The 26,160-nt window shown below is 51.2% G+C and overlaps 1 protein-coding gene across 10 annotated transcripts in view; it reads left to right on the plus strand.

Moving 5' to 3' along the window:
- The window catches only part of AUP1 (AUP1 lipid droplet regulating VLDL assembly factor), a 154,793-nt gene that overhangs the window by 24,728 nt on the left and 103,905 nt on the right, over positions 1-26,160 (plus strand). For 8 of the 10 annotated variants that reach the window (XR_014978265.1, XR_014978266.1, XM_085642966.1 and 5 more), the window contains exon 2: positions 5,634-5,771. Coding sequence is in view for 6 of the 10 variants with exons in the window: in XM_085642966.1 (XP_085499092.1) it covers positions 5,634-5,771 (138 nt within the window). In the remaining 4 variants the exon portion in view is untranslated. Of the gene's footprint in view, positions 1-5,633; positions 5,772-12,937; positions 13,091-13,508; positions 13,628-26,160 lie in introns of those variants that run through there. The other 2 variants (XM_085642970.1, XM_085642971.1) reach the window with 2 other exon arrangements.

Here is a 26,160-nt window from a genome sequence, read left to right on the forward strand (position 1 = left end):
CGCCGTGACTCATGGGGATATGGACGGGAATGCAGCTGAATCCATAAGCACCATATTGCGCCCTCTTCCTGCTGCTGTGTTTTCGGTGCCTGGGATCCGCGCAGCCAAAGTCCGAGATCAGCATACAATGAACAGATCCGGCGGGGAAACGCCATCCGCCCTCGAGCAAAGGTCCGAACTGGCGATATTGTCAAGCGCCTCCTCTTCCAGGAGGAGGTGCTTTATAGAAGCGAAGAACGGACATATGCCGGTTCTTCACCTGGCGACCCAGGGGTTTCTGGGAAATGTAGTTCTCTACGCGCCGATCTCTTCTGACCCGGGTTTTCTTTGCATAAAAGCGGTGAAGCAGGCGAGGGAGGCTCCTTTTCCGCTGTGTGACCGTGACAGGTGATGGGAGGTAGGGTAGGGGGGTGCTGGGAAGTAGAGGGTTGCTGGGAGGTAGCAGGGTAGAGGGGTGCTGGGAGGCAGTAGGGTAGAGGGGTGCTGGGAGGCAGCAGGGTAGGGTAGAGGGGGGCTGGCAGGCATCAGGGTAGAGGGGTGTTGGGAGGCAGCAGGTTAGAGGGGTGCCCCAGGGTAGAGGGGGACTGGGAGGCAGCAGGGTAGAGGGGGACTGGGAGGCAGCAGGGTAGAGGGGGACTGGGAGGCAGCAGGGTAGAGGGGGGCTGGGAGGCAGCAGGGTAGAGGGGGGCTGGGAGGCAGCAGGGTAGAGGGGGGCTGGGAGGCAGCAGGGTAGAGGGGGGCTGGGAGGCAGCAGGGTAGAGGGGGACTGGTGGGAGGTAGCAGGGTAGAGGGGGACTGGTGGGAGGTAGCAGGGTAGAGGGGGACTGGTGGGAGGTAGCAGGGTAGAGGGGGGCTGGTGGGAGGCAGCAGGGTAGAGGGGGGCTGGTGGGAGGCAGCGGGGTAGAGGGGGACTGGGAGGCAGCGGGGTAGAGGGGGACTGGGAGGCAGCGGGGTAGAGGGGGACTGGGAGGCAGCGGGGTAGAGGGGGACTGGAAGGCAGCGGGGTAGAGGGGGACTGGGAGGCAGCAGGGTAGAGGGGGACTGGGAGGCAGCAGGGTAGAGGGGGACTGGGAGGCAGCAGGGTAGAAGGGGACTGGGAGGCAGCAGGGTAGAAGGGGACTGGGAGGCAGCAGGGTAGAAGGGGACTGGGAGGCAGCAGGGTAGAAGGGGACTGGGAGGCAGCAGGGTAGGGGGGGACTGGGAGGCAGCAGGGTAGGGGGGGACTGGGAGGCAGCAGGGTAGGGGGGACTGGGTGGCAGCAGGGTAGGGGGGGACTGGGAGGCAGCAGGGTAGGCAGTGACGGGAGGCAGCAGGGTGGGGGGGTTGGGAGGCAGCAGGGTAGAGGGGTGCTGTGAGGCAGCAGGGTAGAGGGGTGCTGTGAGGCAGCTGGGTAGAGGGGTGCTGTGAGGCAGCTGGGTAGACGGGGGTCTGGGAGGAAGCAGGGTAGACGGGGGTCTGGGAGGAAGCAGGGTAGACGGGGGTCTGGGAGGAAGCAGGGTAGACGGAGGTCTGGGAGGAAGCAGGGTAGACGGAGGTCTGGGAGGAAGCAGGGTAGACGGAGGTCTGGGAGGCAGCAGTCGATGGGTGCTGAGGCATCAGGGTAGAGGGCACTTGGGATGCCCCCGGGAAGAAGAGCGCTGGGAGGCAGCATGGTAGAGGGGCGCTCGGAGGCAGTAGGGTAGAGGGGGGCTGGTGGGAGGCAGCAGGGTAGAGGGGGGCTGGTGGGAGGCAGCGGGGTAGAGGGGGGCTGGTGGGAGGCAGCAGGGTAGAGGGGGGATGTTGGGAGGCAGCAGGGTAGAGGGGGGCTGGTGGGAGGCAGCAGGGTAGAGGGGGGCTGGTGGGAGGCAGCAGGGTAGAGGGGGGCTGGTGGGAGGCCGCAGGGTAGAGGGGGGCTGGTGGGAGGCAGCAGGGTAGAGGGGGGCTGTTGGGAGGCAGCAGGGTAGAGGGGGGCGGTTGGGAGGCAGCAGGGTAGAGGGGGGCTGGAGGGAGGCAGCAGGGTAGAGGGGGGCTGGAGGGAGGCAGCAGGGTAGAGGGGCGCTGGGATGCCCTGGGGAAGGGGGGGGGCTTCGCAATATATGGGGGCCTTGGGGGGGGGGGAGACCAGGTAGAGGGGGGCTGCAGTGTAGGGGGTTTAGGCTGCTGGGAGGCCGCAGGGTAGAGGGGTGCCCCAGGATAGAGGTGTGGTGGGAGCAGAGGTGCTGGGAGGCAGCAGGGTAGAGGGGGGCTGGGAGGCAGCAGGGTTAGAGGGGGGCTGGGAGGCAGCAGGGTTAGAGGGGGGCTGGGAGGCAGCAGGGTTAGAGGGGGGCTGGGAGGCAGCAGGGTTAGAGGGGGGCTGGGAGGCAGCAGGGTTAGAGGGGGGCTGGGAGGCAGCAGGGTTAGAGGGGGGGCTGGGAGGCAGCAGGGTTAGAGGGGGGGCTGGGAGGCAGCAGGGTTAGAGGGGGGGCTGGGAGGCAGCAGGGTTAGAGGGGGGGCTGGGAGGCAGCAGGGTTAGAGGGGGGGCTGGGAGGCAGCAGGGTTAGAGGGGGGGCTGGGAGGCAGCAGGGTTAGAGGGGGGCTGGGAGGCCCCGGGGTAGAGGGGTGCTGGGAGGCCCCGGGGTAGAGGGGTGCTGGGAGGCCCCGGTGTAGAGGGGGCGCTGCTGGGAAGCCCCGGTGTAGAGGGGGGGGTGCGCTGGGATGCCCTGGTGTAGAGGGTGGGGGGTGCGCTGGGATGCCCTGGTGTAGAGTGTGGGGGGGCGCTGGGATGCCCTGGTGTAGAGGGTGCGGGGGCGCTGGTATGCCCTTGGGTTAGGGGGATGGCGCTGGGATGCCCCTGTGTAGAAGGGGGGGGCGGGCTGGGATGCCCCTGTGTAGAAGGGGGGGGCGGGCTGGGATGCCCCTGTGTAGAAGGGGGGGCGGGCTGGGATGCCCCTGTGTAGAAGGGGGGGGCGGGCTGGGATGCCCCTGTGTAGAAGGGGGGGGCGGGCTGGGATGCCCCTGTGTAGAGGGGGGCGGGCTGGGATGCCCCTGTGTAGAGGGGGGCGGGCTGGGATGCCCCTGTGTAGAGGGGGGCGGGCTGGGATGCCCCTGTGTAGAGGGGGGCGGGCTGGGATGCCCCTGTGTAGAGGGGGGCGGGCTGGGATGCCCCTGTGTAGAGGGGGGCGGGCTGGGATGCCCCTGTGTAGAGGGGGGCGGGCTGGGATGCCCCTGTGTAGAGGGGGGCGGGCTGGGATGCCCCTGTGTAGAGGGGGGCGGGCTGGGATGCCCCTGTGTAGAGGGGGGCGGGCTGGGATGCCCCTGTGTAGAGGGGGGCGGGCTGGGATGCCCCTGTGTAGAGGGGGGCGGGCTGGGATGCCCCTGTGTAGAGGGGGGCGGGCTGGGATGCCCCTGTGTAGAGGGGGGCGGGGGGCTGGGATGCCCCTGTGTAGAGGGGGGCGGCGGGCTGGGATGCCCCTGTGTAGAGGGGGGCGGGGCGCTGGGATGCCCCTGTGTAGAGGGGGGCGGGGCGCTGGGATGCCCCAGTGTAGAGGGGGGGGGCGCGCGCTGGGATGCCCCAGTGTAGAGGGGGGGGGCGCGCGCTGGGATGCCCCAGTGTAGAGGGGGGGGGCGCGCGCTGGGATGCCCCTGTGTAGAGGGGGGGGGCGCGCGCTGGGATGCCCCTGTGTAGAAGGGGGGGCGCGCGCTGGGATGCCCCTGTGTAGAAGGGGGGGGGCGGGCTGGGATGCCCCTGTGTAGAAGGGGGGGGGGCGGGCTGGGATGCCCCTGTGTAGAAGGGGGGGGCGGGCTGGGATGCCCCTGTGTAGAAGGGGGGGGCGGGCTGGGATGCCCCTGTGTAGAAGGGGGGGGCGGGCTGGGATGCCCCTGTGTAGAAGGGGGGGCGGGCTGGGATGCCCCTGTGTAGAAGGGGGGGCGGGCTGGGATGCCCCTGTGTAGAAGGGGGGGCGGGCTGGGATGCCCCTGTGTAGAAGGGGGGGCGGGCTGGGATGCCCCTGTGTAGAGGGGGGCGGGCTGGGATGCCCCTGTGTAGAGGGGGGCGGGCTGGGATGCCCCTGTGTAGAGGGGGGCGGGCTGGGATGCCCCTGTGTAGAGGGGGGCGGGCTGGGATGCCCCTGTGTAGAGGGGGGCGGGCTGGGATGCCCCGATGTAGGCGGGGGGCGGGCTGGGATGCCCCGATGTAGCAGGGGGCGGGCTGGGATGCCCCGATGTAGCAGAGGGGGTGCGCTGGGATGCCCCGATGTGGAGGGGGGGACACTGAGATGCCGCGGGGTAGAGGAGGGCTGGGGGGGCGCCTCGTAGAGGGGGGTAGCGGGTGATGGGGCTGCACTGAAGGGGGTGTTGGCAGGCAGGGGTTCTGGGAGGCAGCAGGGTAGATCTGTGCATCAGGGTAGAGGGGGCACTGGGGGGTCCCCAGGGTAGAGGGGGCGCTGGGGGGGGTCCCCAGGGTAGGGGGGGTGCTGGGGGGGTCCCCAGGGTAGAGGGGGCGCTGGGGGGGTCCCCAGGGTAGAGGGGGCGCCCCCAGGGTAGAGGGGCATGGGGGGGGGGTCCCCAGGGTAGAGGGGCGCTGGGGGGGGCTCAGGGTAGAGGGTCGCTGGGGGGTGCTGCAGGGTAGATGGGTGCCGGGAGACAGCAGGGTAGAGTGGTGCAGCAGGGTAGATTGGTGCAGGGGGCCCCAGGGTACAGAGGTGCTTGGAGGCAGCAGCGTAGAAGGGTGCATGGAGGCAGAAGGGCAGAGGAGTGCTGTGAGCTTGCAAAGTAGATAGGTGCTTGAAGGTAGTTGGTTAAAGGAGTGCCGTTATGTTAATAGTACTTGATATATCGCACTACTCTGCTCCAGGGGTACATTTTGGTGTTCTAACTGGTAGGCAGGTGAACAGTTAATTATAGCTAGGTTTTGAGATGTTTTTTAAAAACAGAAAAGCTGCAGCATGCACAGATGGACAGTGTGAGGCGAGATAGGAGAAAACCCTGCCACCATATTTTGACCTGTATGCCATGAATCAGCAGGACAGAGCCAGTGCTGTGAGGCACCAGGTCAGAGAGGTCCTGCCACAGGTAGCGAGTTCTGGGTTTCACTGGGTGAAGGGAAGGGCAGGGGCTGTAGGATGGTATGTTATATATCGAATGGGTGACTTGGGACCAGAACTGTGTGGCAAAGACAGCTGCGATATATGCAATGTTGCGAGATTGACAGGGAGAAAGGCCAACAGGGTAATTCAGAGTGATTTTATAGGAAGAAACTAAGAAAGGAGGGTGGATTGCAAGAAGTATTATCATGCATAACCAGAACAACATATTGGAGATACAAAATAAGGAATAGGTGGAAACTAGATATCAAAGGACTTGGAGAGAACCTGAAAACGGACAGCTTGTTATTGGAGAAGTAATGGGACAAGCAAAGATTGACTGATAACTAGGTGAGAGTTAGGAAGCAATATACGTGTGTGTGTGTGTGTGTGTGTGTGTGTATATATGCATGGCTGTGGTATTTATGCACTGCAAAACTATCCGAAAAATAGAGGAATACTGTACATGGTCAAAAGCTAAGATGCAGTTAGAGTGATGGTAGAATACAGCAAGGATTTTGTGTAAGAGAACTTTGGTTTAAAAGCAGTATTGCACCAAGGAAAGATTGAATGCCATTTGGTATTTTTCTTCAGGTTACCCAATGATGGATTTCTGCTGCTGCTCCTCTTACTCTACTGTCCGGTCGGGCTCTGCCTCCTGGTTCTCAGAGTATTCATCGGTGTGCATGTGTTTCTGGTGAGCTGTGCTCTGCCAGACAGCCTCTTCAGAAGGTGAGGACCTCTCCTAACTCCCAGCTGCCTCAGGCTGTCTATTTTGGTATTTTCTATGTTTACTACATGCAGCAAGCATCTCCTGATTTGTCTTGAGTTGGTGTAGTGGCAGATGAATTTTGCCACTATATATGCTAGATATGCTCTCTCAATGTCCTGCAGAAAGTCTTAAACAAATTACTTTCTGTTGTTTGGTGGCAAAGCCATTGCACGCAAGTCTGTTGCAGTTTGTATTGCGAAGAGGAAATTTAGGCAGATTGATGACTGTATTTTTCCATAATACTTTGGTCAGGGTATCTCTTCCTTTTCTTTCTGTGGAGCATGGACCAAGCACAGATTTATTCAATTTAATTGTCTGTTTGCTGACAGTTGTATCTCTTTTACTCCCACCTCCTGGCTCCATCTCTTTTATCTCCAAATAGTATGATATATTTTGCTCCCTTGCCCACTAGCCCCTTCTGGTCTAAAACACATTCTACATCACTCCACTCTATGCCACTCTGATCTACGCTGCGCAGCTCTCCTTTACATCACTCTATTCTGTGGCCCTTTTTTCTGCACCCCTCTTTTCTGCGATCCTCTTCTGTACTCTACTCCACCACACCATTTTCATCTACTCCAAACAGCTCTACTCTGCTTTACATCACTCTATACTACGCCACTCCACCCTACTGTACTACATTCCATTCCTCTCTTGGCCACTCCACACCTCTCCTCTCTCTGCCACTCCAGTCTGCTCTCTGCCACCCACCTGTACGCCACCCTACGCCACGGCACTTCATCCTACAACACTCTAAACTACGCCACTCCCACCATCCTAGGCCTCGAGATATCTACTCGCACTGCCGCAAGTCAGATTTCATCAAGGCGAACCATTTTTAGCGCCTACTTGCCCGTTCTGGCAAGCTGACAAATAACATCTGTTTTCACTCACATAGTGAATGAGCACTAAAGTTGCCTTTAAATCTTGTTTTTATCTTGTCACATTTGTTCTGCATTTAGAGACAGAGGTCAAAAGTCAGTTTGCTTTCCTACATTTACTTTTCTTTCTTTGACTGAAGTTGGAGGATTTTGTAACATGAACTGTGTGACAATTGTGCTGTGCAAAGCACGTGAAATGACAGGCTGTAAGATGTCAGGCTTTTTTTCTAACATTGAAATAAGCTTGTACGTAAACTGTATAAACATCACAAAATATATTTCAGTAGGTATGAAAGAAAAATTTAGTATTTGTGTGGGTAAAAAATATTTTTATTAGCTAAAACAAATCGAAAACGTTTTACTGGGTGATTTGTACATAAGTATTTTTGCTGAAACCACAATTTGTTTGTATGCTATATGGTTATATCAGTAAAACTGCATGTTACGGGGAAGGTTTGTGGCCATTTCAGTGGAAAATGTGCTGTCTGTAAATGGCAGTGCATTACCAAATCATGCTTTAGTAATCTATTTATTAAAAGTAAGTTTTTAAACTTGACCTGAAAAATATTTCTTCACCCGCCCTGATGACAATGCTATTAGTGAACTAAGAGGCAAGTCGGGGGTCCTGTGTACCCAAATATGTGGCATTGATTCTTACTGTACATGGAGCAAACGTTTAGTCTTTTAAATACAAAAAAAGTTTTTTTGTACAGCAGAAATGCTGAACTCTCATATTTGAAGGTACTCCTATATGTAATAATGAAGAATAAGGCAGGTCTAGAAAATAAAATATTTGCCTAGGATCAAACAGTTTGAGACCAGTCGATGTGTTAAGTACATTACAGTTAGGTCGAGTAGATTGTTGACGTTACTAGACTTGTAGGTCTAGTAACATTTTACTGATTTTTTTTTTTTTAGGCCTGCACCCAACTCCATCTGGGCCACTCTACTTGCACCACTCTACTCGACACGTAACTCCACTCGACTGTCATTTTACTGTATGCCACTCTACTGTATGCAACTGTCACTCTATGCCACACCACTCTACGCCCCTCTACACCACTCCACATTGCGACACTACACCAAATCCCCTGTGCACCGCTCTACTCCCCTCTGCTCCAGTCTATGCCACTCCATTCTACACCACTCTATTTCAATCGACAATACTCTATTCCAGTCTACTCTACTCCACTTTTAGTCCTGCTGGATTGCGGTTTATTTTGTTATGGTTGAATGACCTTACTGTGTAATACACTCACAAAACTGTCTTGGGTTTAGTTAGGCTCCTTTGTAAAACATTTAGCTCAACACTGGGTAGTTGTGGCTATGAGCAGCAAGACTTAAACAAAGGAGCTAGTGTAAAGCATTTAGAAGCACTAAACAACAAGATCAAAAATACACAACACGAAAGGAATAATCACAAATTTATAAAAATAGACTATCTTTTTATGAATTTCTAGACCTCAAGATGAGAAAAATCCCCCGGAGGGATCCTGAGCTATGTATTCTAAAGTAAAGCGTTAATTTCAGCTTTTTAGTCCAAAGCACAAACAAGCATTGGTAAACGTGAAGTTTAGAAACTTTTGCAAAGTTTGAAAGAGTTGTTTGGCTACTCCTGCGGCAACAAAATCTGATGGGGAGAAGGTTAGGAGGGCCACTGAGGAGTATTTGGACAGTTACCTGATCACCAAAGCAGTCTCAAGTCCAGTTCCACACTTTACATGAAGGCCGCCGTAGACTTCAATGGAGTGGTCCTGATGCTGGGGATGTAGGATGCTGAGCATGATGTGCGGTCGACGGGGGTGTCCTTGCGGTCTCCCTGGTCAATGGATCAGGTGGGGTGACTTTAACCATATAGCTCGGGGTCCCTTGAAGTCCTCTTTAAGCCATTAGGTCAGCTGCTGCTGGGCTATTGGTCTCCATATTGTATAACACACAAAATGGATAAGGGGGGTCCCAGGGAACAGATTTAAAGACCTGCGAGAAGTTTCATTCCCCTAATACGTAATATGCAACACACAAACATAAACTCTCGGGTCTGAGCAACTTTAGAACTAGAGCATGAAAGGAGAGATACTATAGTCAAGCTGTGTCTAAAATGACAGTGCACAAATCAGAAAGGAATCCCTTTAAGGATGAATGCCCTCACTCACCCGAAGGTGACATGCTTCATCATTTAGGCTTTCTCCTCTCAGTGGGAAAACCTAGTCCCACTGAGGACTACAACCACCGCACTGAGAAGTGGGAGCTCAGGGATGTTTTTGTTTAAGATTTTAGGATACTCAGATCCCAAAGATGAGCACTAATGTGAGAAGAGGGCGCAGCGCAAAGAAATTCAAAAGTGTGTGAAGTGTGAGCTAAAACTGGCTAGCGCTATTGAAAAAATGATTTTTATTGACTCATTAGCCCTGCCAGAGATAAAAAACAGTGCAAAGCAGTTACTATTGAAAACTGCTAGATGACAAGGGTCAACATGTTTCAGCCAATGACCATCTCAAAAGTATGTGTGGCTTTCATCAGGACCAAAAAACAAAGCTGCTGCTAGAAAGTGTTACACACGTGCAAATAAAGTTTGAAAAAAAGACCAAACCAGTTAATGCTTTAGCGGATACAATCTCGCTGGAACTTGTCCAATCTGTGGGACAAGTGAGCCCACCTCAACCTGGTTACAACTCAGGGAAGGGAGCCCCGCTCTCTCCGTCGGTACTCCGTCGATGTACAGAGATTGCAACCAGAGGTATGGTCTCCATACACAGCTGGTCTAGCGGTATCCTTTGGCGGAGGCTTGAGTCCATTTGGGGGTGACCAAGCCAGATTCAGACAACACTTCCATGTCCGGCAGACTCAGGTTCAACCTTTGGTCGCCAAGGATCGTTCCATCGGGGTGTCCAGCGGTGGTTGCAATAGATTCCAGGCATGTGGCTGCCAGGTGGGGCTTCTTCAGCTTCGATGACCCTGGTGCTGTTCCAGGGGGTGAGCTGACTGATCCGTTGTTATTTTTTAGGTCTGGGGCTTGGGAGCGACTTTTCCTCCAGCCAGGAGCCACAGACATAGTCCTCTCTTTGCTAAGCCAAGGTGTGGCAGGTACTGTCCAGCAGACAGTGCACCCTATCATGCCAGGTCCAGGGGTCAGCAGGGCAGTTCTTCTTTGGTCCTTTCTACGGTTCCAGTGTGATCGGAAGTTCAAGGTTCTAGGGGTGCCATGTTTTTGCCCAGAAAGTGCCAGCGGGTATAATGCAGTCCCTAGCCAATGGGCTACTAGGATCCCTTCTGCCCCGTGACGACATCCGGCTCTGGGTGGCATCTAACAATCCCAGAGTGCACTATTCATTCCACTCCCCAGAGGTCAGAGTCCTTCCTTGGATGTTAGGATCTTGGTAGCTCACTCTAGAGGTGTAGCTACCTATGGGCTACATGTCCACTGTAAAACCGGTTTGGGCACTGGCCTCCCCTCTCTGTTCTTGCCACCAGCCTGTCTACCCGAGCAAAGGGGCAAACCTTCAGGAGTGTGATCGTCATTTGCCCACCAAAGGCGGCTTCGCCTTTGAAGCACACCTTTTGGGTCAACACCCTGGGGGCTTCCTGCAAGGGAGATGTACCACCTTCTGTAGCAGGCAACTATTGTTCCTGAACCTGGGAGTCATTCATATTACTCCCCAGGAGGACAGACGGCTGTCTGGGGCCAGCAACTATGTGAGGCCTCTGGACAAACTGGACTATAGAGTGGCAACTTTGTAAATGTTGCTTTTCCATAAAAGTGAAATGAAATTCAACTTGGGCATCAAGTCTGGTTTAATGCTACAATTAATTTGATAAATTGAAGTATCCATTTTATTGTTGCCATTCAGAAGTTAGCCAGGCCGAGTGGTCAGCCGGTAACTTTGTGTTAGCCAATGGGGCTACTAACTTTTACACAGGAAAAGGGACAATTTGGAAGTTTTGCTGTCATGACATAAAAAGTGTGTGTCCTATTTAGTAATGGATCGCTCCCTCCCTCAGGACTCCACAGGCTTCCTTAATGGAGCCTTGCATGTATCGTGAAGGGAAGCGAGGGATTTGCATTTGTTTAAATGGCAAAGTTGAACGAGCAGTTTAAAACTGCTCTTCCAGGCTGCAGTCTGGGAATCGTTTTGTGCCTTGGTCACAGGGTGGCACAACCAGTGCTGCAGCCCTGGGGGGCACTCTTACATGCCCTGGATACCCAAGGTGCCACATACTAGAGACTTATAAGTAAATCAGCTTATGCCGACAACTGGTAGGCAATTCAACATACATTTTGTAAGGGTTTGAATACTGGCACTGAGACCTGGTTAGCATACCTCGGTACACTGAGTCGAAAAGTCAGCAGCATCGCCTGAAACTTTGAAGGTATTCATACAAAAGGCCTTTCCTTACATTGAGCAGCGGCCACACTGCTATACAACATGGCTAAAAGACATTGGCCTAGCAAGACCTGTTGGGTTTGCACATGCTTGTCAATTTTCTTTGCACATGATTCTTTTGATACAAATGAATGGAATATTATTTTGGTGTACAGGGTGATGCACCACAGTCACTTGGCTTGAAGTCTAGTAGGAAGAGCATTTTAGAAGAGGGCCCTGGATATGGCAAGGGTCTGAATAGGTTTCCTAAAATAGTTTTTGAGAGAAAACATTTTGTTTCTGAGCATTGTCAGTTTGATAAAGGCCTTTTTGCCAGGGTTCCTGTATGATTGAGTGTTTCAAGGTTAATGCCCACAGGTTTTGCCCCTTTTTAGGGCTCGCCCCTTGCGATGCAGTGTGCAGAACTGCTCGCGCAGGCGAGCCCTTTTGTAGGGGGTTTAGAAACGGACCCTGGAATCGCACACGGGCGTGCTTTTCCTTTTGGGTTCCGCTGTTGGGCTTTGTGTGCGTGTTTTTTTTTTAACAGAGCACGCAGTAGGCCAAAGGCAGGCGCATTGCTTCGCCCATGGCCTATTGGTGTCTGTTACGCGCACCAAAGCCAATATGTTTTCAATTATCATGCCCAGACACAGGCGCGATAATTGAAAACATATCGCTTTCAAGAGGAAATATTAAGGTACTGTATTTTTCTATTTAAAAGCATAGAAATTTCACTTTCATAAGGAAAATAATAGTAGAAATCTGAATCCCCGAAGACGTCTTCTGCATTTCAGAACATTGTCAGTAGTCTTGGTCCTCAAGAAAGTAGTTACCCTAGACGTACAGTACAGGGATTTAACTACATTGGCCTCGCATCTGGAACTCGTTGGAGAAATGCTTAGGGCTATTTCAGCGCACTTTCCCGTGCTTGAGACGCGCTATCAACTAACCACGTTTGCGATGTTCGTCTCTCGTTAAGTGCTATCTTTAACAATATTTTCTTTAAAATGCCTATTCTCAGACAAATCAGTAAAGCTGCACGTCACTGGCTGTAGATCCATATAATTATCCCAATCTGCGTTTTATTGGGCATATGAATGGCAATAGCACCATGCAAATATGATCACGCTACTGCAAAAACAATAAATAAATAAAAAACATTGTAATTCACAACTCTAGTAGCTCCTCCTGTGACGTTCACCGTTCCCCTTCAGCAACTTGTTGGTAAACATTGGGGCACATATGTAGGAGGAAGGACCTTGGCTGCAAGTTTAATCACCTCTTTTATTAATGTTTTGCATGCACAGCGCGTTCTCCCACAGCGTCCACTAGCAAAACAATGAGGCACGCTGCACCACAAACAGTAAATGCGCTTTGTGGAACTTTCTTTAGGGTTTGACAGCATGTGTTCATCATTGCCAGCAGGGCTGGGCAGCCTGGCGGGCTTATCTGTGACAAAGGTGAATGCAGTGCGGATTACATGCTTTACATTTTCTTTTAATTGAGCCCCAACACTGAACTGCGTGTGTTCTCTATGCTGCGTCTGCCATTGATTGTATGCATGCAGTGGGCACTTTGCCCTTCGCCCTTCACTCTTCGTGGTTGTGCAGCTTTTTAGGTCTCGGGACCATCCGGTCGGCAGACCGGAAGTCCGGAGATTTAATGTCATTGAGAAGAGGGGCTTGCACCCGCCCCTCTTCGCTCCTGTTCTCCATTGGCTGGCCTCTTAAATGCTGGCCAGCCACTGGAGAAGAGGTCCAGTCACTCCGTTGAAGCCCCGTCTTTTTCGGATGGGGGGGGGGCGTGTTTTTTGCGAGAAGTCTCAGGGAGGAGACAACAGCAAAACACGCCCCCAGATCCGAAAATGAGGCTCCCTTTCTCCGAGGCATTTTCGCTGTGCCTCGGAGAAAGGCGGTGGTGTCCCGGCGTTGCTCCCTCACCTGATCTCCTTGTTCAAGAGGCCTGTGGGTAGGGAGAGAGAGAGGGAAGAAACACTCAGCGCCAAATCCTGCTGCGCGGGTTTGCTTTTGAACAAAGGTGTTGTTAATTACCCGATTGACGTTTATGAATGGCGGCCATGTTGCGGGATTTTCTGCTGTGGGGCTCGGTCCTGCTTTAAAATGTTGACATGGAGTTGGCATTAATGGGTAACTTTGACAAAATAAGGCGGCGGCCGGCGGGGTCTAAGAAAGGGGTGCGGTCCTGGCTTTATAAGGCAGAGCTGGCGTGCTACAAATCCCATTGCCTCGGAGACAGACGTGGTGCATCTACCTGCCAGAAGTTTATCCGAAGATGGAACAGCCCTCCGAGGTGGCCCTCTCCCTGTCTACAGCCGGAGGCCCCAAGGCAGTGTACGAAGAGGCGGCAGGGCACTTGGAGGAGGACCGGACCCCCGCGGGTGCACTGCCAGTGCCCGGGGCAGTGCCCTGGACGGTGGCAGTGCCCTCCAAAGTGATGCGGCCGCTGTCCGCAGCCACGGTGAAGCTCCAGCCGCCCACTGAGGAGCCCATAGTCGGCCCCCGAAGCAGCCGGTTTGGGGATCGGAAGACGGGAGAGTTTGGGGTGCTCTCCGAGGTGATTATCACCCTGTCCCCGTGGGGGGGGGGGGGGGGTGGGGCGGGAGCAGTGTCGTAGATGGCGGTATTTCCTCCCGAGGATTCGGAGAGCCGGCCGCAGGTCACTATAAGGGCACAGGTATCGGAGGTATTTCTTAAACCGCTGCGTCTGCTGCACTTCAGCGCTAGGTGACCCCCAATTTCTAATCTACGGCATCTCCTAGGGCCGCTCCCTTTCCCGCAGCTATGCGAGGCTCCAGGCCGGCCTGGGCAGGAGAAGGCCTTTGGGAGACCTTTTACTCGCTCCAGATAAATCATGTGTTTCTCTTGCGCCCAGAACATATACTCTACGCCTTTCCTTCGTCCCTCGCCGTACCTCTGCCGGGACTCTGTACATTTACCATGGCCTGAGCACACTTCTCAGCAGAAACCGCCCTGGGGTGCGTACTTCCATTTCTAGCGCTCCCTCGCCCCACTTTCTTCAGCACCTCCTCGGGCCGCGCCTAGTGACGCTGCTCCGTTCACAGCAGTCGAGGCTCTGCCAGGCCGGCCTGGGCTAGAGAAGTGCCACCACTTTGAGGGCCTTTTTGTTTCTTTCGGATAAATACTTTTCCTGCGCATACATAGGTCCCGGGTCGTAAAGTCGGATATCCGATGAACTATTTATTTTTCTTCCAGTCTTTCAAGGAGCCCCAACACCCTATAGGCAGAGACTAGTGAGCGCCTAGCTTACGGTACCTAAGGACGGGCCACGCCCCCAGCCCTCTAAAGACGCCCCGTTTCACCGAAAGTTGTCAAACACCTACAGCCGACTCTGGCGGGGCCTTGAGGTGTAGGGAGAGGGGGCTGTTTGTCTTTACCGAGTCGCCATTTTTGACTGGGGCGGGTTACCTGTCGTTCAGTAAATACTGGAGTTCCGGTTGACTGCCTTCGTCACTTTCATAACACGAGCTGCATTCACCAGTAGGGTGACCAGCTGGCATCGGTGCCAATTCAGGACGAATATTCAGCACAGAAGGTCAAAGTTCAGGACAAAGATTCAAGACAAAAAGTATGTTTTACAGACACATCACAGGAGGTCGCGCAATGCTATCTAAGTATGTACATAGACAAACAATGTAAGTACAAGTCAAAATAAGTTTTAGGTTGAGACAATCGTGCACTTCACGAATTTTTGGTCTGAGTGCAGCTTTGAGCACTGTGCAGGTCTTTTTGTGTTATTCCATATGGTCACAATGTATTTATGAGGTTACTGCACTGAGTTGTCCGGTCTGATATTTTGTTTACAGTTCATGGTTCTGAGCAGGCATGTTTGGTGACGGAAGTGGTCGGGAGACTGAGAGGTGGTCGGGAGACTGAGAGGGGCTCGGTCCTGTTTTATAAGGCAGACATGGAGTCCGCATTGATGGTTAAGTTTGACAAAATAAGAGGGCGGGGCCTGAGAGGAGCGCGGTCGTGCTTTAAAAGGTAGACCTGGAGTCGGCATTGATGGGTAATTTATACACGGGTACAGGAGGCGCGCTGCCAGGCCATGGGTTGCCGAGGCGTGCTGCCGGGCATGGGTAGCCGAGGCGCGCTGCCAGGGCATGGGTAGCCGAGGTGCACCAACAGGTTTGGGCCCCTGGAGGCCGTTTTTGTTGATACAGGGCCGTCAAATCGGCCCTGTAACAAAACCGGCCCTGGCAAAGGACTCGGCGGCACCCCCAAGGAGGGGGGGGGGGGAGGGGTAGGGGGAGGGGGGGTAGTGGGCTCTGAATATTTTGTTCGATTACGCAGACAATAAACTTGTGTCTAATCTCGCTTACACATCTGTTCGCGAGAAAACAGGCTGTGCTCAGTGAGACACACTCCCAATAACACGGACCGCGCCTCTAGAGCAGATTTCCCCCATTTTACACTTCTGTAGCGCTCAGCAGATTCCTGGTTTCCGCGCCTTTTCATAGACCTTTCTCCACGTTGTACATCCCATTGAAAGAGGTTGAGGAGGGACCGGTTCTGGTGGGTGGGATTACCTGGTGCTCTTCTGCAGTTTTGTTGAAGCGCTATACAGTGAGTGACAGCAGTGAATTACCAGAGAGGAGCAGGTCGCCTCGGGACAGAGGAGAGGATCCCAGAGAGCGGAGGCGCTGTCTTTGGGCCGCCACCTATGCACAAATCTGTACCCTAGCGCTTCCGGCGCTGTCGGTACTGCTCCTCGGCGCATCCAGTGGTACAGGGCCTAGGCCGGAGACAACCGCGTGCTGCCCACACCCACTGACAGGACCAGAGTTGAGGACTACGAGCGCTCAGTGCGCCCGGACGCCACGCTTCCAGCCGGGTAAAGACGTCACTTTCACACAGAGACGGGGGACGTGCTCCGAGGATGTTTCCTTTAATGCACAGTGACTGTGATCAGTTTAAAATATTACTTGCAATTGTCTTAAACTTCCCGGAATTAGTCAAAATAACGGAATAAATGCAAAGAATAGGCAGCAGGAGGAAAGACTATTCTAAAGGCCAACATTGTTGTCTAATACGTTGCATTCTTGAACCTCCCTAAAGCAGAGCTGTGCTCCTTCCGAGGCTAACCCACTTTCCCAGGCACAGGAGAGACACAAGCTCTCAGCACTGATTGCGCTGAAGGAGAAAAACAGCATCGGAGGCAGGTTCGGCGTCCCCCCCTGCAGCCCCCCACTCATCCCATCCAAGTCCTGCCTCCCCTCCAACCTTGCGATCTCATCCTCGTCAAACGTTCTTCCTAAGCCACGTCCCCTCGCCCACTCTCACCCCTCCAAGCCTTCTTTTCACTCACATCCCCGCTCTCGCCCCGCCGAGCTGTGCCCTCACTCGCTTCCACCCTTAGCCCCCTCTCGCACCGCCGAGTTCTTTTCACTCACATCCCCGCTCTCGCCCCGCCGAGCTGTGCCCTCACTCGCTTCCACCCTTAGCCCCCTCTCGCCCCGCCGAGTTCTTTTCACTCACATCCCCGCTCTCGCCCCGCCGAGCTGTGCCCTCACTCGCTTCCACCCTTCGCCCCCTCTCGCCCCACTGAGCTGTGCCCGGGCTCTCACTCACTTCCACCCTGAGCCCCCTCCCTACCGCCCCGTGCTATGCCCTCACTCACTTCCCTCACCCGTCCATCCCTCTGTGCATCAAACTCACATCCCGCCTTAGCCCCCTGGAAACCACTCCGAGTTGTGCACCTCCTTCACACCCCACCAAGACACACTCTCACCCCTCTAATCTATGGCCCCCAGTCCTCACTCATATCTCTCCTCAGCAGCCCCACTACACCAGGAGCTATCCCCTCGCCAGCCTCACTTACCCCCATGAGGAATGGTCCTCGCATCTCTCCTCGCCAGCCCTCGCCCTCATGAGCTACGGTCCTCAGTTTCACCCCACTTTAAGCCCTGCACCTCCTTCACAGCCCACACAAGCCACACTCTCACCCCTCCAGTTCAAGCTATGCTCTTCACCCACTCCCCAGGAGCCCTGTCCCTCACTCACTTCCCTCACCCTCATGAGCTATGGTCCTCACTCGCATCCCACCAAAGGCACATCTCACTCCTCTAAGCAATGCTCCTCGCTCACATCCCTCATCCCCAACCCACTGCCTTCATATTTCTGCTCGGGCGAGATGGTTTATGTTGCCAACTGGGCCCTCAGATGAACTGAATTCAGAAATCACATTTAACAAACTGATCCTGAGCAAATTACCTCAGCTAACGTATCCGCTAGAAAAACAACACGTACTAGTCCTACGCTCACACATATGCATATCCTCACACCCCCAACAAAAGCCCTGCAGCTCACCAACTTCTCTTCTACCTCACACCGTCCCAACCCGCCCCCACTCCTTGTATTTCCCACAACGCCCCCTCCCACCTAGTAGCCTGTAGGAAAGTCCAATGCTTCTCTGGGTTGCCAGGACAACCGTTTAATTAGAGGGCTGCCCCCTCTGATTCAGGAGGCGCGCACTCGTGAGGGGCACATGGATGGAGCGGGGGGCACGGACAGGGCACTGCACGGGGAATGGCACTGCCCAGAGAGAGAGAGATGGAGGCTGCAGGGGACGCGGGCACATGTCTTGGAGAATATGATCTTATTTTGCAGCTGTGAAACCAGGGAGACCCGGGTTTCAATCTCAGCTTCCACAACTGATTAAGTGTGTGACCTGGTGCCATCCGCTGCATCTCTCTAACCCCAGATCCACTAGCTGGCAACAAGGAGAGCCGTCAGGCAAACTTTCGGAGCGTTACATAATTACAGTAATACCATCGGCATTTGCATATGCTAAGAAGCACCTTTGTAGCGAGAGGGTGAGACACGCACAGCCTAACCAACCATTGATGCACAGTGCCCGTCCAATGATGCCAACTAATAAGAGGGCTAAGGCAACTGCCCTGGAAAATGGCAAAGAGGATACAGATAAAGCAGCACAGAAACCGTTTAAAAACAAACAAATATGTATGAGCACAAGAGCAGAGACAGTTCTGAAAGAGTGAGGTATCCAAGGCTGATCCAAACCAGGCGAGAGTCATTCATGTCATTCAGTTCTGCGTTCCCTTTGCATCTTGGTACTTGCAGTCCCAGGTGAAAGAACTGCAGACTCCCAGACGCAAAGTAAAAAAAAAGAGTAGATGAAGTGCTCACAGTTGACATGGGAGATTTATATTATCTCTCATCAGCACTGAATTTAACTTCAATAGAGCAGTAATTTTTTTAGTTAAACTAGTGCCCTATTCCATCCACGAGTATTTATCTCATCAAGACCAGGTGTTTAGGTCTCGCCTATTAGTTACCAATTCTTCAAAATATTCATGGAGTGGACTTTGTCTCCGATTAGAGGCATCTTTCCCTCTCACCTCGCGCTTCTTGCAGTTACAGGCCCATGGAATGATGCAATTTTGCAACTGAGGATTTTGCAGCATAATTGAAGATTTGCAGCATTTTCCACATTATCGACCATCTTCTGCTGCTTCAAGGGACATTGTGTCTCCCTCCCCCCACCTCTCTGGGGGTACAGGGCATAGCACAAACCAGGGCCCCTCAGCAGTCAAGACTATGAATATCTGTGGGTTATGGAATCTCGGGACCCCCACCTCATCCAGCTGGGGGCCCCCATTGTTTTGCATCAAACCACTGCTGGGCTAGTGAGGGGGTCCCTCCCCCCTAAAAACAAGCATTTACAATGCAACGGTCTCGGCATTGTTAAAGTTAGAGCTATTGGCATTGCTCATGACAATGCCGTTTCTTTAACCTCTTCAGTGCCCATGACGAGCTGGTCTCGTCATGGGCCGCGGTTGCGCTGTGCCCGTGACGAGACCAGCTCGTCATAAACCCCGCCCGCTAATGAAACGCCCGGCACAGGGCGGGGAAAGGGGCGGGCACTGAAGGGGTTAAATGTTTTAAAAACAAAAACATAAACAAAAATAATGTCATGAGCAATGCCAATAGCTCTAACTTTACCAATGCCGAGACCATTGCATTGTAAATGCTTGTTACTGGTCCCACTTTGTTGCTTCCACCCTCCCACGACGTTCACTGTTCTCCTCCCATAACCTGTTGGTAAGCATCAGGGCATGTGAGTAGTTGGAAGGATCTTAGCTGTCAGGCTGCAAGTTTAATCGACTCATTGGTTAAGTTGTTTTCCTTGTTTAACTTGCCAGGCTTTAGCACCGGCCACAACTTTGTGCATCAGCTCCTGTCTCACCGATAAAGACGACGCATTCATTCCAGGCATATTTCAATTCCAGCAGCGCCCTTGCAGGCATGCTGGGTTTATTTATTCAGTGGAATGCGACAGTCCAGTTTATCACGGCTTTCTTCACCCTGTGAACTTGGAATGTAATCTTGTTTTTGTAGCAGTTCCTTCCTCTAGCGTGAAGCAATAATTCTTAAATATTGCATCTCCCTAATTAACAGACGGGTATCTAGAGGCTACAAAGGAGCGAATCAGGACTGTGTGGGCGTTCTCATTTGGATTGTTAGCAAAGTCAGCACAAAAGGCTTTCTTTGCAAACCTCCGCAAATAAGGGAAAAACACAGTACTTGACAAACGCCCACTATCTAATTTTTTTAAGCCGATGTCCCAATAAACCCTGGATTTTTTTTTTTTTAAATCCAACACCCTATGGTGTGCATGTTTTTTCTTGCACTGTCCCCTGTCTGCTGCTCACCTCTCAGTATCTACACATTGCACCCACACTCCCCAAAGTTTCTTGCTTTCTGTGCCCCTTCCCATGTTGTTTTTTACACCCAGCTAAGTCGGGTCCTACTACGCTACTCCTGCCGCTAAGCAAGGCAGCCTTACTCTTCCCTCTGCCCCTCCATTCTTTCTCCTACATCCGGCTTTATTTTAAGTTTGATGCAGGCTGCTCCTTCGTTCAAAAAAGAAAAACATGTTTCGTGGCAGGCTCTTCATTGTTTTAATTTAGCCCTCCAAGATGGGTGTCTAACCATCTTAAAATGGTAAATTAAAACAAAATGGACACCATGTCATGGTGCATTTGCACGTATATTTACTGAAAAATGAACCCCTATATGTCTTGTCACCACGTTGGTGCCAGCCACTTTCCTGAAGTTCGCAGGTTTCACATCCTGTGTGTTTGCTTTTTTTTTGTAAGTATTTTTTTATTAAATAGGTAGTCCCTGTCCCCTGCTACACATTCCATCTTGCATTTTAAGATCGCTTTTTTGTATTTTATTAATCCACTCACATCCCTTTAAATTATTATAGCCATAGCTTTACTGTACAGTTGCTATAAAAGCTTATAATATGGTACAGTGTGCACTTTTTTCTTCTTTAAATCACTCCACCGCAAAAAGAAAAGAAATTGCCATTTACAATGCCAATAGCTCCAGCTCCAACAAATGCGAGGCCTGTTGCATTGCAAATGCTTGTATTAATGCATGTATGTATACACATCTATTAATTGGGTATCGTAGCTCCTTTGAGTAGTCCAAACATTTTCATTGCCCAGGTGATAATTTTTACTATTGTTCACATCTGCAAGATTGTCATAAGAGGGTGTGTTGGGTTTAGGAGATATGACCAGAATCTGTTTTTTTTAAATGTGGTTCCTCTGTGCCATAAATGTTTTGAATTGACAATTTAAAGGGGGAGGTCAGTTTGTGCTTCCAAGGTACCCTAGAAAAACATAAGAGGAGACTGACCACGTTTCACCACCTCGTCCTTGGTTGTGCCCATCGGGTGCATATCATTTCTACTCTGCGTTCCGGATCTTATGTCCTGGTTGGTAAATGTTGAATCTCGTGGCTTCTGCCAAATGAAGGTCATTGACAAAGATGGCCCTGATCTTAAGGTCTGTTCTTTCATTTTAATGAGAAACGTTTGTAATAACTTATTTTCGTCCGATCATTAGGTCCTCTGCCTTTTTTATGGATTATGTAATGTTTTTGTTAATTGATGTTATATCCCGTTAGATTGATGATGGTTGTCTTGGCTTGTTTGTCACAACTGATTAGTTGGATGAGCTTTGCAAACCCAGGTTGTCCCTGCTGCCATAGGAGTCTCACAAAGTGTGTTTTTTCCTGGTAATTCAATAAGGAGAGCACCTGGGTTCTGTTGCTCTCTGCAAGCAGTGAGTGCCTTAGCAGGTAGCACTCCCCTCAACACTTCTTGAGCTCTCTGAAAAGGCCGAGTACGCCCTAGTAGCATGCAGCAGTGTAGGAAATTGTAGTTATTCAGTCGTTCCAAATGAGTGGCTCTCAGCCCAGCTTTCTAGATTTACTCCTATGTGCACTCTCTGAAGAAGGCAGTACTGCCCCTTCGGTGTAGCTGCCCCCCCCCCTCCCCCAAACCACCTCCGCACCCCTTCCATCACAAAGTGAAACGATTAGCAGTGTAGCACTAGAAAACTTAACATTTGAGAGGCACCAAGACATTCAGACCCTATTATAAAATCTAACACTTTGCATCGCCCACAGCATCTTAGCACTCTGCTGGCTGCCCTCTTCCTACTGACTAGCGGCCTGTTTCCATGCCTCTTTCTTCCTGCTAGTATTGATCTTGCATATGATAGTGAAGGCCAGTTTTTATACTGTATAGCTGCTGTTTTATTTCATCTCCCTTCAACTGCTGCCTTTTCACTTAACCCCAATGCGGTCGTAGGGTAACTTATGCCTAAGATGGTCTCTCAGCAAGTCAGAGACCAGTCACCATTGACTGCATTCTGGTTTTTACAGCTGCTGTCCCCTGGGAGGAGGATCATGTGTCTTCATTGGCTCTTCAAGTTCTTTCTCAGGTGTTGCCACCCCTATCTGTCAATACAGCTCTGGTCCAGTGCTCTAAACCTCACCCATGATGGCCCTGCAGGCCCGCTCTGTAGTATGTTGTCAGTGAAGCTTTGAAGGCACTGAGATGCATGGGACACTTACGAAATAAAACATGAAACGCTGCAAGAATGGCATTTTAGTAAGCAGCATCTATGGTGGCAATTGCGGAGGTGTTGAAGGGAGAAATATTAATGATGACTATCTTGTGCATCTTGTTTACACCTTGTTAGCTCCCAAGGAAGGAGCATCTGCTCCTGCAGGCTTTAGCGCAGCCAGAAGTGGAGGGGTGGTTTGGAGAGCTGGTCCACTCCAGAAGTGATCTTGTCGTGCCAACTTCTTCCAAGAAAGAGGTTTGAGTATTTGGTGATCAGAGGACTGTAAACTGCAACTGTGAAACAGTCTAAATATTGTCCCTTGATTTAACGCGTCCTCTCTGCAGCTTCAGGAAGGAGGCGTCCTTGCATGCTGCTGTTTTTAGTGCCTGTAGACCTTTTCAGAAGTGTTTAGTAGTCATGACAGATGTAGTCCTCTATGAACTTACCCTTCAGGTTTTCCCAAGAATTATTTTAAGGCCATTAAATACTGTGGTGAACAGCTACTCCCCTCATGGGACTCGGGTAAAACTGGAATAACGATTCAGGGTAAGCCAGAGCTTCCCCGGCCTGCTCTTGGTCTTCACCACCCCACAGGCATTTCATGGCACTTTGTTTGGCATCACCTCCTAGAAAACTGCTGCTCCCCCTTTTTAGGTCTCGCGTGTAGTGTTGCAGCGCAACGCCCTGCTCGCTCTGCGAGGACTCTTGTGATGGAGATTTCAGAAGTGGGCTTTAAGCCCCGCCTCTCATTTCCATTGGCTGGCGTCACCGTTTATGGTAAACGGTGGCCTGCCTTTGGAAATTAGGTTTTTTTGATGGACGCCCATTGGCCTCCGAGCCGGACTCAGTGGCCTGCTTTGCGTCTGTTGCAAAGCTGTTTCTTATCTTTATGGGGCCATGTGTTAGAAACACATGGCCCCATAAAGACATGAGATCCCCATGCTCCGGCTGCAGCGCGGTCCTCCTTTCACTTTCGGGACCGCGCTTGTTTTCTAAGGCAGTGAAACATTTATTACTAACATTCCATGGGAAGTTAGAAAGTCGTATTAGCTCCACGGGTTGGAATTATGAAGAGTTTAAAATCTGCCTTGATGAATAAGAGCAAACCCAACACACTAAGATTACACTCCGCAGGCTGACGCGGAACAAAAAAATATCTTCATTGTCACCGGGTGAAAAGGTTCTGCCAGGGAGACAGAAGACAGGCAGTCGCACGGCTTGCTCAGTGCCTTAACCGTGCCAGCGCCTCATCAGTTCTGCTCTCGGTGCCCTGTAGCACTGAGCGCCGCATTGAAAGGCATGAAAGGGGAACTGCTGCCCTTATTAAGCTTCCCTTTTTGTTGCCCAAGGTGAAATCATTAAAATACTTGTATCTTAAGGACCCATTTTCCGCTATTTATCATCTCAGTGAGCTAAATAACCAAAGAGCACACGCAGGCAAAGTTATCTTCTTATGAGGCTGCAGTCTGGGGCTTTTTTTGCCAAGAAGCAGGTGCCATGGATATGGCTATATGTGATGAACAATGCGGGTGCCGGGACCGAGCGAACCGGCCATTTTAGCTGAACAGTTGATATGGTGTGTGAAAGGCTATCTCGATTATAGCAGCTTATTACACTGGAAGACTGAGCAAACGCACGTGAAAACCTTGAAGGAAAACTCAGAAAAATATGTTTTTCAGCAGAGAATTTTGTGATAAAAAAAAGCCAGTCACTTTCTTGGCTTTTTCAAACGCCCGTTAAAGGAAGCAAATAGGCTTTGTTTATGTGAACAACAAATGTCTAATAATCGGCATGAAGCACATATTTAATTACCGACAGTAATACATTGCAATACTTCAGCTTCTTTGACAATGTCCTTGTGAGGAAATAAATGTTTTCTGCTCTATGCGATCAGAGGGCCAGATGCCTCCGTATTCTACTGTGGAAATCATTCCTGTCGTTGTTTTACGATGCCTTTTGTCTGAGCTTTGCTGCATCCAGGGCTCCCAAGTTTTCAGCCTGCTCATGTGTGAGATTTCCATGTTTCTTTTGTGTTTGTGTGACGTGTTCAGGTCTTACGTGTGGCACCTTGAGGGACACTTCATTAAAGCCTCATTATTGACCAGCACAGCGTAGCTCTCAAGTGTGAGTAGATTATCCAGTACACTCCTGATTTTATAACAGGAGAAACAGGACTACATGTCCCAGAAGTCTTAGAATGCAAAAAATGTGTTGGGGAGATAGGAAAGCTGTCTCTAAAACAGATAAACATCTCTAACAGTGTTGAGTGTTTACCCCTTAGTATAGCCAATTCACCCCAATCACAAGCATTGCTACAAACTGCCAGAAATATACCAAGCATGAAATGGTGCCTGAGAGGGAGGCCTGCAGGCAGTAGGCCGCTCCAGAGCACGCAGGCGTCCTGTTTTCATACTTGATACTATTGTCACCGGGGATTTCTTTGCATCCTTCTACTTATAGTCCTTCATTTATAATGGAATGTAAGGCGTTACTTGGGCATGGAATACCTTGAGAGTTCTGTAGTTATTGATGTGGAACTATGAGCAGTGATTGATCATGGTGCAGCATTTGTCTGCACCAGAACTCCCCTTCCAGTAATACAGCCGCCCGCCAGGACTCCTCCCTTCAAGCTGATGCTGCAACCTGTCCTCAGACTGCTGAAATAGTCTTCCACAAGCACCCGTAGACAATATCTTTTTCACATCTTGTATTTTCAGTGATATGACCACCGAAGGCCCTGATTTTATATTAAGAACAGAGCTTTGGACCATACCATTTCCCGCTGAAAGGCCATATTTCTCTCCATGTGTTCCCATACCTGGCGTGTCACGCAGTTTGGTGCTTACGTTCCCTCCATGTTAAAGAACAGTAGATGTTTCAGCACCCAGGCTATGTGCTGCATAGCTAAATAAATATAAGGTCCCAAAGGCGAGACTGATTGCATTGTAAATGCATGTTAATTTTTATGTACGTCCCCTGGCAGAAATTGTGCAAACAAATGGCTTTGTGCTTGTCTCGTATGCAGACAACACTCAGATTGTCGTCTCGCTCTCTACAGGCATTAAGAACACCTTGCAGCACCTAAATGCTTGTCTCAAGCATGTTACTAGCTGAATGTTGGACAGTCATCTAAAACTGAATGGAGACAAAACAGAGGTGTTGGTGGTAGGAAACAACCCCTCCCTTTGGAATGAACTTAGCTGGCCTAATGAGCTAGGGTTGCCCCCGGCACCTGTTCCATCAGTGAGGAGTTTGGGTTTCGGAATCGATGAAAGGTTCACTATGGAAATCCAGGCTAAAACGTTGGTAGCATGCTTCTTCAGACTTCTTTGTGCCTTAAAGTTCTTGAGATGGCTTCCTATCAACCTGCGTCGAATAATAGTTCAGGGCATCCTCAACTCGAGCATGGACTATGGGAACTCCCTTTACTTAGGCAGCCCTAAATGTTGCCAACTGACTGCACATAATAGAGAATGCAGCAGCACGGACACTTTTCAGAACCCCCCTCCAAATGCACCTCAGCTACCCCTGCTCTTGCAGCTCTTCAGCTGCCAGTCCAACAAGCATTTACAATGCAATGGTCTCGGCATTGGTAAAGTTAGAGCTATTGGCATTGCTCATGACATTATTTTTGTTTGTTTTTGCTATTAAAACATTTAAAGAAACGGCATTGTTATTTACAATGCAATAGCTTAATTACTCTCAAATGCGAGACCTATTGCATTTGCACCCACACACAGAGCCACCTACACACACACTGATTAAGCTATTGACATTGTAAATAATAATGCCGTTTCTTTACATGCTTTAAAAAAACAAACAAAAATAATGTCATGAGCAATGCCAATAGCTCGGATACCTTTGGGTCTTGCCAGCACTATATAAAACGCTTAAATAAAATAAATAAATAAGGTGGTTTTGGCGTTTCTTCGAGTCTCTTTTGGAAATAAGCCTGCGCTTTAAAACAGCCCCAAATAAATAAAACAAAATGTATCTTACCCCAATAAGACAATCCAGTAAGATAGCTTACTGCAACATCTATGGCATACATCCTTAAATGGACAACATGAGAACCATTCTGCTGCAAATCAGCAGGCAATTAAAGTGCCTAGCGCCAGCCATGTCTGTGGGGAGCGATGTACGATTATTAGGCATCAGAATTTAAAAAAAAAACCACAAA

Source organism: Triturus cristatus, chromosome 2_2 (genome assembly GCF_964204655.1).
Source record: "Triturus cristatus chromosome 2_2, aTriCri1.1, whole genome shotgun sequence".
NCBI classification, from domain to species: Eukaryota; Metazoa; Chordata; class Amphibia; order Caudata; family Salamandridae; genus Triturus; species Triturus cristatus.